Source organism: Zonotrichia leucophrys, chromosome 1, assembly GCF_028769735.1.
Source record: "Zonotrichia leucophrys gambelii isolate GWCS_2022_RI chromosome 1, RI_Zleu_2.0, whole genome shotgun sequence".
Taxonomy (NCBI): Eukaryota; Metazoa; Chordata; class Aves; order Passeriformes; family Passerellidae; genus Zonotrichia; species Zonotrichia leucophrys.
Genome location: NC_088169.1, coordinates 57,850,869 through 57,866,791, shown reverse-complemented (window position 1 = coordinate 57,866,791; position 15,923 = coordinate 57,850,869). Strand labels below are relative to the sequence as shown.

Below are 15,923 nucleotides of genomic sequence, written 5' to 3'. Positions count from 1 at the left end.
ACAAACTTTTATTATTCATTCCTTTCTATTCTTAGCTTAGCTAGCCTTCTGAGATAAAACTTTTCCTTCTATTCTTTTTAGTATAGTTTTAATGTAATGTATATCATAAAATAATAAATCAAGCCTTCTGAACATGGAGCCAACATTCTCCTCTCTTTCCTCACCTGAAAACCCCTGTGAACACTGTCACAGTTTGTGTCAGAAAGGACTTTGAAATATCTACCATGGGCAGGAATGTTCCTCACTAGATCAGGTTGCTCAAGGTCCTGTCCAACCTAACTTTGAAATCTCTAAGTGATGGGACATCGAAAATTTCTCTAGGAAATCTGTTCCAGTGTATCCCTACTCTCACATCAAAGAGCTTCCACCTCATGTACAAACTAAAAGAAAGCAGATTCATGCTTTTAGTTTATGCAGCCCAGGACACAATTGGCTGTCTGGGCTGTGAGCACAGGCTGCTGGCTCGTGTCCAGTAGCCCCAGTCCTTCTCAACTGGTCTGTTCTCAATCTGTCCGTCCCCCATTCTGTATTGATACTGACTTCTCCAACTCAGGTGCAGGACCTTGCACTTGGACTTGTTGAATTTCATGATGTTCACGTGGCCCCCACCTCTCAAGACTGTCAGTCCCTCTGATGGAATTCTTTCCCTCCAGGGAACCAGATGCTCCACTCAGCTTGTTGTGATTCTAGGGTGCACTCAGTTCCATTGTCCATCTCATTAATGCAGATAATAAATAATGTTGGCCCCAGTGTGGACCCTGGAGGGACACCTCTCATTATGGTTTCCATTTAGACTTTGAGCCATTGACTGCAGCTGTTTGCATGTGACCATCCAGCCACTACCTTATTGATCTGACAATCCATCATCAAATCCATCAATCTCCAATTTAGCACCAAGAATATTGTGGCCATATCAATATTTGACCATATCAAAGGCCTTACAAAAGACTTTGCCTTGTCCACTGATGCATTCAATCCATCCTAGAAAGCCACCAGATTAGTCAGACACAATCTGTCCTCAATGAAGCCTTGTTGTCTGTGTCTAATCACCTCCCCATCTTCCATATGTTTTGATACATCTTCCAGGAAGACATGTTCCTTGGTTTTTCCAGATACACGGCTGAGGCTGGCTCACCTCTATGAATTTTACGTTTAAGGCCCCTATGTTACATCCTTTTCCTCAACAATCACTTTGTTCTGTTGTCCCAGTACCTAATTCTCACTTGCTTTTGGTATTTTTTCAGGGTTTAGACCAGACTTAGATTTTAAAGCTGTCAAGGAAGGGAGCTCATATACAGAATGACACTTTTTCATATTACTGTATCACTAAAAATAGCAGTTCTGAGCAAATTATTGCAGTTTAACATCACTGTGACATAATACAATTTTAGTTTAATTAAAGTCCTATTTATTCATATCTTTTTAGAAATGTGAAAAACAGTTTATACTCTTGGATTCCCTTAGATCATCCTTGGTGTTTCTTTTGTCGTGTTTCTGCAGTGCAATCATTCATTAATCAGGTGATGATATAAGATTACTAGGAATTTATTTTCTAATTTAGAAAGATGATGATTGCTTAAATTCTCCCCCCATCTTTGGCTCAACATGTTTGTTCTGCTTTTATGAAGACTTGTTCTGCATATCTGTATGTGTGTTTCATCCTTATATTTAAAGATATACTAACAGTTTTTGGTCTAACTGGAATTCCATGCACTTTTTGAATACTAAATTCCTCAAAAAAAATTAGTATTGAACCCATATGCTTATTTTGTGAAAGAAAAATTATTAAGATCAATGTATAGTTAACTGAAACCTAGAGATAATAGAAGGATTTACACTATTTATTATTTTTCTTATTCCTGATAGTTGGTTAGAGGTGTGAGCACAATTATAAGACAGTAAATATTGGCCTAAATGTAACATATTTAATGCAAATGACACTCAAGCCAAGGTTTTTAAAACAGAAAGTTTTCTTTGAATTGTAGAATAAGAAGTACCAAAGCTTATGTTCTAAAAGTGTAGCAAAGGAATCTCATTTATCTATATTCTTTGAAAGAAATAAGGATATAGAAATCCTATCTGAAGACATCATCAGTTCAAATAGTATGTCACCATTTGTCATTCTTCCAAATTGTATGTATTGAGCAAATCCATTTTCGCTTAGTTGCACCAAAACAAAAAAGGAGAAAACTGATTATATGATCCATACTCATGTCTAATAAAATTGCAATATGAGCTTTTTGACAAGCTTATATTTAATGCATACTGATAGAAGATTCTAGTTCTCTGTTCTCAGCAGGAAAAGGAGGCTTTTCAAGAAAACCTTTTTATTTTGTGGCTGTCACACAACATAACAATTACAAATGAAATGGAGGTGACAAAAAGGAAAAAACAGCTTGCTGATTTTTATGAAGTGTTTGTATTTCCAGAAAGGCAGTCACTGCTCAGTTATTTGATTTGAAAAATTAATCCTTATAATTCCTTTTGAGTTCCCTAAGTACTGTTCACTCTTTTCTAGCATGAGTTTTACAGAATAAAGCCTAAAAGATTCCTACAGCAGATTAGTTTACAGATGAAGCTCAATTCCATTGAGAATGAGTCTCTAATGACCCCTTTATACTTCCATTGGGCTGTGTGAGTGCTTTAATATGTGGAGAACAGAGTTAAATAAATCTATTGTCTCAACTAACAGGTTTATGCAAACCTTCTGAAATATTTTAATTACAGCTTCTTCTTTTTCTCCATAATTAAGAAGCCAGATGTCAAGTAAGCGCATCACGTGACAATCATCGCCTATTCATTAGACTAAATAAATCCACTTATAATTAGAGTTTTTTCTCTTTCTCCTTTGTTTTGCAGAACAAGAAGAATGTGTTAACTGCACAGATGAATGCAGAGTGCTTGGTCATTCTGACAGGTGTTGGATGCCACAGTTCCCTGCAGCCAGTCAGGCTGAGAATGCAGATTATCGCACAAATCTCTTTGTACCCACAGTTGAAGCTAACGTTGAGACTGAGACATATGAAACTGTGAATCCCACTGGGAAAAAGACTTTTTGTACATTTGGGAAAGACAAGAGAGAGCACACTATTCTCATTGCCAATGTTAAACCTTACTTAAAAGCCAAACGTGCCCTGAGTCCTCTGCTTCAGGAGGTTCCCTCAGCATCGAGCAGCCCAACCAAGACATGCATTGAGCCTTGCACCTCAACAAAAGGACCACTGGATGGTTGTGAAGTGAAATCAGGAGCCTTGGCTGAACCAAGCAGCCAGTACTTGTCAACTGACAGTCAGTATCTATCGCCCAGTAAACAGTCAAAGGACTCTTCCTTCATTGCATCAGATCAGATGGCTAGGGCCTTTGCAGACGTGCACTCCCGAGTGAGCCGAGACTCCAGTGAGATGGACTCTGTTCTGGAGCAGTTAGACCGTTCAGCCCGGGATCTAGGCAGGGAGTCGGTGGATGCCGAGGAAGTTGTGAGAGAAATAGACAAGCTCTTGCAGGACTGTCGGGGAAGCGACCCTGTGGCCATCAGAAAGTGAGGGGGAAAATAAGGACAGGCTGGCAGTCACATTCCTCTTCTGCTGATTGAAAGTAAATAAATAAGTTCCCTGGTTGTAACAGAATTACAGGAATGAAGGAAGACCAATGCTGCTTTAAGGCTTTTAGTGAACATCTGAAGTGCCCACAAGTATGTTCTTTTCACTGCTCTTTCTTTTTGACAGATAACACTGGTTTCATTTTGACCAAACTTTCATTAGGACAGAGTCAAGTACACCAAGAACAAAATGAAAGAAGGAAAGACAGTGCCATTTTGACAATCTGATAGGAAGGTGTGAGAAAGATGGAATGGAAATACGTCTGATACTTTAAGACTGTCCTCAATAGCTGATGCTGACTTTACTGTTTACGTATAAACCCCAAGAAAAACAGGGTTGAATAATGCTGATCTGTGGTGAATTTCCAGCAGCCACCACAGGCTTCTACTGAAAGTCCTATAAAGAGTTCTTGTAGTAGTCCAAGCGACACCAAACATTAACATTCATTTGTGGTAAACATTTATGTACAAAGTTATCTGCCACAAATATGAAATACGAAAAAAAAGAAAAAAAAAGAACAATAAAACAAAAAGAACCATTCCAAATCATTGTTCAAGAAAACATATCCTCATCATTAATGAAACACTACATATCATATTAAGGTTAAATGTAAAATTATATAGTCCATCTTGTCCTGCACACACATAAGCTAATTCACTTGATAAAATTAAAAAAAAAGATTTTAATATCTATTTAGCATTTTAGTGTCCAACAAAGCTATAAGTAGTTAGTGATAAGTAAAAAAAAAAAAGGGAAAGGAAGTGAAATAAAGTTTGGGAAAAAAAGAGTTACCTAAACGGTAATACAGAAAAGAAATTAACATTATTAACACTTTTTTATTCATTTGTGGACACTAAAATAGCTCAGGAAAGTGAAAATGTCAGACATCCACAAAAATCACATGGTCATTTAAATGTGCAAATGTAAGAAGATTCAGTGTGTTTACATCAAATGACATATTTTTATTGATTTATTGCAGATTCAGTGCATATGAGCCAAATTGTTGAGTGTATAAGAGCTATATTGTGTATTTTATTAAATTAATATATAGTTGTGTTGCAAAAATATTTGGGCTTATATTGTAAATGGCAAGTGTTGCCTCAGTAGCTGTCGAACTCTATGAGTTTTGTTTTTTCCTGCTTCCTTTTCCCCATGGAATATGGGAAGCAGCGCCTCAGAGCAAAGTCTCTTGTTTAATGTATGGTCTACGAAGTACTGCAGTACATAATCTGTTCAAAATATGTTTGAGTGAGCTGATGGAGCTAACTGAACAGCCTACAAATACATCCATCAGTCATGGTTATGTGCAAGTCCTTGTAGAAGCTTCTATTGCAAGTCTATGTTTAATAACAAAAATTACACTCGAACCAACGTCTGGAACCTCCTTGGGTTTGGTTTTTTTTCCCCACAATACATGCAGCCAGCCTGTTCAATGTAGGATACTTGATTGAATTCTTTAGAGATGCCACCATTTTAAAAGTTTTGATATTAAGTTTATAGAGCTGAAAATTATGTCAGTGCCAATGTGGCATGAGCAGTATTTTATCTGATTCTTTAGAATGTGCAATAGCTTACTGAAGTTCTAGATAAATACTGCTTATTCTGGGGGGGTCTTTTTAGTTAGGTTTTCAATTGATCTGTATAATATTTGCAGAATAACTTAAAATAACTTGGGATATAGTTTTTACTTTTATTATTGTTTTTAAGAATGTTTTTATTGCATTTGAAAATTTCAAAATTGAATTAAACTTGGAAAAAAACAAATGAACTTACAGAGTACAAGAAGAAGCAGAAGAATAAAATGTTTATCTCAGGATTTGTCCCTTATATACTTTAGATACTCTGCTGGAAATACCGCTATGGCACATTGTTTAAAAACTATGAATTTGGTTTGGTTTCTTAAATTTAATCTTAACTATAAAAACATATATAAAAGGGGTTGACAATCTGAAATACCACGAGCCATAGTTTTTTATCAATTCAAAAACAAAAGTTGACCCAACAGCCTATTTTAGTCTAGGGATTTCATTTAAATGGTGATCTTAGCTTGTCAGTCCTACAATGAATTGTCTTTGGGAGACACTGATTCTGACAGTTTAGTTTGCTTTTAGCTCCTGTTAAAAAATGTCTGCAAAGACATGCAAAAGGAAGGATCTTGTACATGTCTTATCAAGCTACTCTCCATGTTTTGGACAATTTATGTATCTAAAACGTGGTGTTGTCTGTGTTATATAATTTTGTTTCGGTTTTTTTTCTTTTTGGCCAGGAGACCCAAGATTGGTTTTGCTTGATAGCTTGATAGCTTGAAATTCCATAGTGGAGAGGATTCTTATTGTTTGATCAGTCTTTTCTATGTATTTCTGTGGTGCCCATCACTTCAGTGTCTGTGCACCAAGTCTTTAGCTCTGCCAGTGAGATCCATTATTCAGCAAAATCTAAGCCAGTATGTAAATGCAGTCAAGTGATGGAGATTTGTGTATTTTATAAATGATTTTAACACTGAGTAACCAATTGTACAATTCATTGTATGTTTCTGAAGACATAAAAACCACAACATTCTGAGAAAGGGCTGTGCCAATGTAAGAGGAATTTACCTTAAGGCTCTCTGTCACTAGTGATTTACTAGCTTTAGCTGTTTAACACATTATCTGTATTTAGTAGTGATTATTTATTTACCACTCTGAGGTAATTCAGAATTCATGACTCACAGCTTTATAGAGGAGTTTAGGAAATCTTGCTTTTATTTAATTTGTCTTTCAACTGCCTTGTTTTGTACAACTCTGGCATACTGCTTCCCAGTATAAGATTATCCCAGGTTAAAAAATTTATTTCACAATTTAGAATGGATACATAATGAACCAGTAAACCAGCAGAGCTTATACAATGTGAGTTTTGCTGGTTCAGTCAAAATTAACATGATTGTGTGTGAAGGACATACTGCACACAAAGGATTTTAAAGTGGTTTTTTTTCTCCGTGGTATCTCTACTATCACCATTGGAGAAAGAGGCAGGAATGAAAGATAAAGTTTATGAGTTATTTCTCTCATTTTTTACACACACGCTTTATAAGACTGAAAGGAAATATCTGTCACAAGAGTATAAAAGGAAAGTTGGAGTTAAGAGAGGCAAGTAAAGCAACTAATAAACTTGTACTGTACACTGTGAATAGCGAATAAGACATTCTGTATCTTTTTTTAATTAAAAAAAGCCAGCAATTGGGAGTTCCTTATACAGTTGGCCAATCAAATCAGAACTCAAAATCAGACCCTTCTTTTTTCCTTTTTTTCCTTTAATTGGCATATTTATCAGGAAACAGATTCTCCTGAACTGTGATTTGCCACTTAAAGATAGAGATTTCCCAATCCAAGTTACCCCTAGAAGTCAGACTTTGTTCATAGTGGAGCAAGATACACCATTCAAACAAGCTTTCATGTTGCTTGCTGTCAAATGGAAGGGAAATTGCTGAGGTCAAGGAGGAGTCTGAAGCCTTGCATAACATACATCCACTCATTATTGTTTAATTGCTTTCTTTTGACATCAGGCAGCAGTTATTATTGCATTAATTTAAATGGGAGTTTTGGCTATCAAGATTTGTTGACTTGAAGTGTAATTGAATGAAATCTGATTAAGGTTTTGACTTCTCTGGCCCAATTGTGACACAGGTTGGCATTCTCATTTATCAGCCCCTGTCTCCCCATATGGCTCAAAGTTGCACCAATGACTGGTGAATGACACAAAAAAACCAAACAAAAGCAGCATACATTGTATGGATTTTTCTCAACCGCTATTGTTTAATGGCTGTGTTTAATGTGACCTATCTGGAAAATGAGGACTACGAATAAAAAGCGATTACTAATAGTGGTGTTGCCTGCTTTTGCATTCATTAACACAGAAGAAATGTGTTAAACACTGCATACCACAGGGAGCCTGATGGTAATTACTTTGGAAAAGCAACTTGTGGCAATGCGGCTGTTACAGCTAGTTATCAGTTTGCCAAAAAAATGACAGTTCCTGCTTCATTTATTAGAAATGTGTAACCGTTTTCTCTCAACAGGAAAGTGGAGAAGAGTTTTCATCAAGCTGGGTAGGTTTATCTTTTAAGCAGCTGATGCACTGAATCCCTACAGGCTGTTATTTGCTCATAGAAACATGGAGCTGAATAAAGGATATTTTGGTTTAGTACACTGGTGTGAGTTCACCAGAAACATTTTAAATGGGGTGGGGCTGTAAGTTATTAAAGATTGTCAGCCTAGCAGGAGAGATCAAAACACTGCTTGAGTATAGAAGTGGAGGACAACCTGAAGAATGCAAGGAATTAATTTTTGCTTTTTATCTTTTTTAATTGTGTCTTAGGAGTGTGAGTAATTTTATTCATGTTGCTGTAAACAATGAGAAATTGCTGGGAAAAATATTACTCAGTCCTATGTCTGGTTTTATGAGTTTGTTTTTATAATTTAACACTTTCATTAACCTCTTTTGTTTGGTTGGGTTTTGATGTATTTGAGCATTATGATCAATCCCTCAGAATGTGTGGCCCTCTCTGTCTTGCTCCTGTGTGACTGTAGCAATGACATACCCAATAGTGTAAAGCCTGTAAACCAGAATTTTTAGGTTGGTTTTGGTTTTGTTTTTTTTTTTTTCAGTGGGGAGTTTTTTGAGTTTTGTTTGTTTATTTTGATTTTTTAAAAGTAATTAAGCATATAGGCATTGCTTTTGACAGCTAAATAGAATTTCAGTCTGCTCAGAACACTATAGGTATTATAAAGATGTGTGCTATTCCCGCAGACAGAATTCCTTTTTAGCCATTTCATTTTTTTTGCAAGTCTCCTCTCCAGAAACAAAACCAGTCTGCATCTAGTTACCTGCCCATCTCAGGCACTGAAACCCAGCAAGGTTATCTCCCCTTTTTCTGGCTACATATATCTGTCTTTCTACAGGCTAATTTCTAAAATCTAGCAAGTCACTGTCTGTGCAGAGTCCTGACAGAATGTACCTTCTGCTGCTAATGACCTCACTGGACATGGGATGTTACTTTTACTGTCTTCAACTGTGTGTGATTCAGAGCTTGGCTGGATCTGCAGTATATGTAGAACAAGTCATAAACCATCCTGGCTTTTCTTTACCCAGAACACAGTCATTGATTTCTCATTTGGAAAGTGGCCAGTCCGTCAAACAGAGATTCTTAGATCTCCTTTAAGCCAACCACGTATTACTGCTTCAGGGTGCTCACTCATGGGATAAATACCCTATCCTTATCCTTTATTGAGTCTAAGACATGAAGGCAGCTGAAAGCTTATTTCTTCACTTAGTAATGTTTCCCTAAAAATGAAATTTCTCCAGGAGAAAGGACAACTGTCTGCTGTACGCATAGTTTGATTTGTGAAAGGTCACCTTAGTTTCAGTAGTGCATGAAGAAATGGATCAGGGAATTAATGAGCCATCTAAGAATTTTCCAAGATGCATACTCCATAATGCATATGTTATGATTCAGGGAAAAGAGCACAGCATCTTGGTGTATTTATTGTTGATGGTTCCCGATAATGCCTGGCTTATGAAAATATTTAGTTCAAATTTTGGGGAAACATTTTTCTCTGTCTGGGACACAAATTATTTTTAAAATTTTTTTAAGATTTTTTTTCCTAAATGCAGACTAGTCATATGTTGGGCCTTTGTTACTTTGTGAAAATGGTACTATAACATGGTTTCCCCCTTTAGGTTCTTTACATTAGAGATAATACCTTTGATTTGGGCACAACTCCAAAATGTTGGGATACATTCCGAAATTTATCTTGGTAAGAGGTAATAGCATAGGACTAGCTTGAAACACAGATGACTGGACAGCAGATTCAGATGCTGACGTATGGAGGAAAGGAATAATGAAAATTCCATCTCTGTAAATATTTTATTTGATACTTTGAATACTAACTCTATGGAAATTTTTTTATAGTGCACCTACTGAACTGCTACCAAAGAACTAGGGGAACAGTTGGCCAGTAATCCTCAGTGTTTTCCAAATTAAAAGCAACACTGAAGTTTTATCTGGAAATCAATTGATTGCTGTAGCAGTATAGAAATGTCAGCAACAAGAAATACTCCTTAACAAATTTGCATTACATTATGCAATACCTGTACATTTTCCATTTTTGTGAGGGCAGTCACAGTCACACAGCCTTGTCAGTGGTTTGATTTGAGAGCTATAAAAATGGATCACTAGACTGGCATCAGCATTGAGATAAAAACACCATAGGTGTCTGACCATCAGGAAATAACATCTATTTCTGTTATTACTGTCTATAGGATAATGTTCCCTGCATATATTTTTAAAGCATTTTACAACAGGCATCAATTATGATGCTGCATGCAGTAATGATTTCTACAAGTGACCCTCTTAGTCACCACTGCTTTCTTTTTATATGTCAATTTAAAATTCTTTACACTGAAAATTTGTCTAATGTAGAGAATTTAGAGTAGAATTCTTGTCTTCACACTACTTATCATATAATAAAAGATATTCTTCATAATATTTGTAGATAAGACCTCAATTTGTTTCTTTAAATTATTTGATTTAAAAATTGATTAAAGTTGCTGAACATTAACTTTTTTTTTTTATTTTCCAGTTAAAATACTTATTTTTTTATGAACAAATTCCTCATTCACTCTTGTGAGTTCCATGGGGAATCTCATTAGGAGTATTGCAACAAACTAGTCAGCTCTAAATAAGACTCTTTTCTTGATAACTAAACATATAGCCTTTTCATCTTCCGTGAAAAATCATTTATTTGGGGACTTTTTATACTGAAATTATGAGAAAAAAAATCCAATATGTGTATTCTGGATAACTAATACATTTAACATCCTCTAACTATAATGCAGTTCAAAGTAGTGGTATTTCATTAAGAGTATATGTTTTGGGACTTACCTCATCTTAGACCAGATGAGAAATTGTATTTACTCTGAAGACACTTTGAATCTCTATGCTTGAAGATGCATTGGCTATATGAATGATTCTGTATTCCCTTGTGCCTCATTTTAAATTGAGTACAAAAGTAGTATAAGCACTCCTATATAATTTAATAAAGATTTGTAGAATACCATGTGAATATAGTAAATGCAGCAGAGAAGAATGCATGTGAAACTATTTTAGCACCATTACAGTACTGTTACATTATAAGAGATTTAGAACAGAGATTAGCAACTGTTAATAAGCCTTTATCTTTGACCACAAGATAAGCTTCTTAAAAGCACTGTGGCTCTGCCTCAGTTAAAGGGCAGTAGTGCCAGTGAAGAGTACCACAATAAGGGTTCTGCTCAGATTCTAGGTTTCTTTTATGCTTCTTCTTCTGGAAGATACTCCAGAGGCTGGTAATTATGCTTCGATAATAATTTTCTGCACCTCCATCAGCCAGTGTAAGTGAACCAACTCCCTGGTATATAGCAGTTCACTGCCACACTGCCACTCAGTGCTCCAACGTTACCTTAGCAGAGTCTGTTTAGGTGACTTGTTTAGGGATCCAATATGGATAGAAGGTCAATTTTGTTACTACATCTTTTTGGATATGCCAAAGTAAGACATAGCAATCCTCCTAAAGGAAAAGAACACCCACTATTTGAAAAAAAAAAAAAAAAAAAGAAGCCTGCATAATGACAGCAAGCACAGTCAGTCCTTTAATTTCCAAATGAATCATCTCTTTTAAAAGATTCCTACTTCTGCACTTATTAATAACCTTCTGTGCACTCCTAAATTGTAAAACCATTGCAGTTGCAGTATTATTGTGGCTGGCAGTTGAAATCAAGATAGAGAAGGAAAAGGAATACTATGCTTTAGGCAGACATCCAGTTCCTATTACATCTTATCCCTTTAGCAGAGGTGAAATGTCAGGGGCCCATCATATTATGGCAACAGGAGGAGAAGTACAAACAATTGGAGGACGTCCGATTCAAACACTCTTGTTCAAAAAGCTTTCATGGAGATTTGCCAAGCTTACTGTGGGATCAAGAATGTAAACCTGAGACAGTTCTGCTGATAACCAGTAATTCCTGTAGTCTAAGGTGATGTTCACATCACCTCCTGCCTGGAAAAATTTCAAGCTTCCATGGGCAATGACAACACGCAACTGCAAGGAGCCACCAGGTGCAGCTGCCAAATCTTGAATGCCATAGCTTCTTGTAAGTGCATGCCAGCTCCCCTCATTCACTTTATTTCCTTCATCCTGAGTGTTTATAAGGCATACTAGTAAATGCTAGTTGACACTTCCAAGCCTTGAAGGGTGGTCTGGAGAAAGACCAATCCTGGTTCAATGCCTGTGTGTGTTAGCAGAGAATGCTTTCTTGCAGACAGATAAAAAAATCAGAGCTCTATTTGAAGAACCACCTGTTTCCTAAGTTTGGGAATTTCTTTAGTTATTACTTTTGCTGCATTTTATAAATAATCCAGAAAATCGTCAGCATCAGTGAAGCTAAAAGCATGCTCATTTTTAACAACAACATAAATATTAATCACAATCACCAGTCAAGACTGAGAATTTTATTTGGCATACCATGTACAACCATGCAACAATTATGTAAAAATGGAAGTTATTATGAGCTGTAATTAATATACTGTGTTACCAGCTGACTCAAAGCACTTTGCTCAGCATCCTTGGTTTTAAAGACTGCATCTGAGTAGTGGTAAAATGTATACTAAATTCAGTAAAGCACATCAACAGCCCCAGGCTTTCTGCTCTAGTGGTGACTATCACTGAATTTTATTTCTGCTGAAATCTTGCTATGAAAAAAAAAAAAAAAAAAGCATAATTGCTGATTTACCACCACTGCTTAATCTAATTCAGTTCTTAGTGGCCCATTAGCATAACAGAATTTGCATTTTATTTCACAGAAAATGTTATGACTCCACCTGCCTTAGTTCAGAAAACATATCAGAAGCAGGAAAAATGGCACAAGCAGTGAAATTACAAACCACTTACATTTACTAGAACAAATATAAAAGGGGAAGGTGTAGTGGTACATGTAGAGTATACCATCTTTTCAAGTGAACTAAAAGTATACCAACCCCCTCACATCCTTCAGTTCCATCACTCAGTTTCCATTTTATTGGGTTTCCACAACTCAGAAGTAATTTTCAAATGTGCTGCTATCACATGCCATTATCCTTGTAAAATTTTATTCATTGTGAAGACTGTGACAGAAAATGTGCAAAGACATATGCAGGGATATGGTGCTTTATCAAACTATAACATTGCTAAACGTAACTCCTTTCCTATTGATTTGGACCTAATCCAGACACTAGAGATCACTGAGAAATTACAAGTTATCACACTCTGCCCAGAGTGAGGTGATCAAAATAATCACAAATTAAGGATATTTTGATTGGCATTTTATATGTATTTCTTTATGTTTTTCCACTTCCTTTCAGGCTCGAATCCTAAGGGTGACAGCTGTCATTTTAAAGGTGACTCATTACAATCCTTTACAGAGTCTCCTAACAGATGGAAAGGTCTTTGTTTCCCAGGGAACACTGACAGGTTATGATTTCCAGAGCTTTTAATCATTTTAGCAACACTTACACACATCTGTCAATTACTCTATTCAGTGATGTTAATAATACAGCAATCTGAGAATGACAAAGAACACTCTCCTTTTCTTGAAAACACAACTTTTCCATCAAGACTGGAAACACCGAATAAAAACACTTTTGAAGAGCTCTTTTCTCCCAGACAAATCAGTGTAAGTTCCAGGGTACCTGGTCCGGCTGAGATGAGTTCATTTTCCCCATAGCAGCCCTCACAGCGCTGTGCTCTGCCCTGGTAGCTGGGAAGGTGTTGGTAACACAGCGCTGCTGCCTGCCCAGCATTCCATGCACACTCCCACCCCCAGCAGTACTCTGGTGATGGGAAAGACCTTGGCACTGGACATAGGCAGGACAGATAACCAAAGTTGTGGTCTATATATCTTAGACATGAAAGCTGAGAGAAAGGAGGAGATGGGAGGGAGGGATTCATTATTTATGACATTTGTCTTCTGGAGCAACTGCTGCATGTTCTGAAGTCCTACTTCCCAGAAAAGGACTGGACATCACCTGCTGATGGGAAGTAAAAAATAAATCTTTTGTTTTCCTTCGCTAATGCACACAGTCTTGCTTTTGCTATTTTTAATTGCTCTTATCTTTTCCCATGAGGATTTTTTGCATTTTATTTTCTCCTTCTCCTGCTCTCCTGGAGAGGGTACTGTTAGGGCAGTTTGGTGGGCGCCTGGACTCCAGCCAAGGTCAACCCACCACAACTAGCATTTATAGTAACAAGAAAATTTTATTTTCATAATACATGTCCACAGAGCTTTTCTTCTCCTCTCCTGAGCTGCAGGGAAGTTATAAATCATTAAAACATACAACCGATAAAACATGACAAGCTGACATCACACAAATAATTAAAATCAAAGTCACTGTGCAGAAGTGATAATTTTGGTCAGGTACAGAGTAATGGCCTTCACTGTGGTGCTTTTTCTAGTTGTGATACCCAGCATTTGAAGCTCCCAAGGCTTCAGAATAGAGGCAATAGATGTGGTAGCTCTGCCTCATGACTTATATGCAGTTCATTCATTCATTATAGAACTGAGGCTGCAGTCCCCTTACGTAAACCAGGTGTGTTTTTGCAGAGATGTTACAAGGTATCCACACAGAAGTTACACAGCTGTTACAGAGCAAAGACTCTGGGATATTTTGAAGGGTTTTTTTGACATCTATATTATGTTCAATATGAACAGAAACCTGAGCATCTTTCAGAAAAAAAATTTACAGCGTCTTATATATATATATATATATATATATTTATTTATTTAGAGGAAATTTTATGCTCATACCTGTTACAAAAAGCAAGTATAGCCCTAATGTTCTGCAGTGTAAGAACAACTTAACCGTACCTTAGTAACAGAACCCTTTCAGCTTTCAGACTGTATTTTTAAGAAGTCTCAATTGAAAAATTTTGTGTCATCAGACAGTACTTAGTACTATTTAATATTATCACAATATCATTGGATGACCCTAGAGAAGGAGTTACAGCTTCTTTTTAAGCACTACTGATAAGCAGGGAAATGTTTCATACTGAAAAAGTATTACAGAAGCAAAGCAAAGCAAAGCAAAACAAAACAAAACAATATTTCAGATAGTGAAAATCTTATTATCTCCAGACCAGTCACAACTGGAGTACTATGACAGAATTTATAGGTTATGATCTGCACAGGCAATGTGTACTGGAGCCAGGAATTTGACTTGCATTTCCCTATTATTCTAATCCAGACCTTGAACTATTGCAACCACCTTTTCATTTTCTTCAGGAAGATCAGATATGTTATGGATCAGAAAGGCAGTTCCTAGAATTTAAACCTGTTCCACCACAGTTTAACCCCAGCCTTTAACCTCTTCTCTCTACATACTGTGTAAGCGCTGCTATTCTTCCAGCAACAAAATTGTCAGGAAGGGTGTTTCCCATCATTTTCTCAGGGGCCTTAAACCCCTAGGGTCCTTGACATCTCCTTATATATTCTCTTGTAAAAGATATGGACTATTCAAATGCTCTTCTGTAAAGTAAAATAAGTGGCAGCTGGCACCATACAGTTCTGTTATAATGAAAACATGAGGTGGTTGCCATTACACAGTCCTGCACTAATGAGAACAGTAGGAGTCTAGCATTACAATGGTCTAATGAAAACAGGAAATGGCTGGCATTAGATTGGTGTAATGAAAACAGGAGGTGGCTGGCATTATGCTTATACAATAAATAAATTAAGATTTCTGGCCCTACAAATCTCATCTAGATTATATATGATTCCAGTGTGCAAGAGAGAAATTTCTGTAAATCAGGGACAGTGACACTAAAGATCATTTTTTGTTAGATCATCTCAGAAGCAGAGTTGTGTCCTTTTCCTTTCAACTCTATTTCTTTTTTGGTGCTTATACACAAGCAAAACATGTGCATGTTTTTAAGATTTGGCATGTAACCTGTACAAACTTTCATTTAAAAGTAGCCAAAAGTAACTTGTTTTCTGGTGCCTGTCATGATTTAATGTGAAAGGTTAAAAATAGCTTATCAAAAAGTGAAAATTGATATGATTGGACTTTTTAAAATGAATTTCACACTTAGCTCTCCTAATCTGGGCTAAGTATGCAATTGATAATACTTTGGGGTGTTTAATTCAATACAGAGAATGAGATCAATACTTGCTGAGAAATAAGGAAAAAAAAAAGGAAGAAAAAATTTAAGCACAAAATCAATCATTTAGCTAATGTGCTTTGTTCTAAGAACAGAAGAGTCAGGTGGTTTTCTTCCTTGT

General features: G+C 36.5%; 1 protein-coding gene across 6 annotated transcripts in view; it reads left to right on the top strand.

Moving 5' to 3' along the window:
• Positions 1–7,457, top strand: part of PCDH17 (protocadherin 17) — a 90,251-nt gene extending 82,794 nt beyond the window's left edge. For 5 of the 6 annotated variants that reach the window (XM_064713776.1, XM_064713799.1, XM_064713765.1 and 2 more), the window contains exon 6: positions 2,860–7,457. In XM_064713776.1, coding sequence (XP_064569846.1) covers positions 2,860–3,542 — 683 coding nt within the window. In that variant the 3' untranslated portion in view covers positions 3,543–7,457. The remainder of the gene's footprint in view (positions 1–2,859) is intronic. The other variant, XM_064713810.1, reaches the window with a different exon arrangement.
• The last annotated feature ends 8,466 nt before the right edge of the window (positions 7,458–15,923 follow it).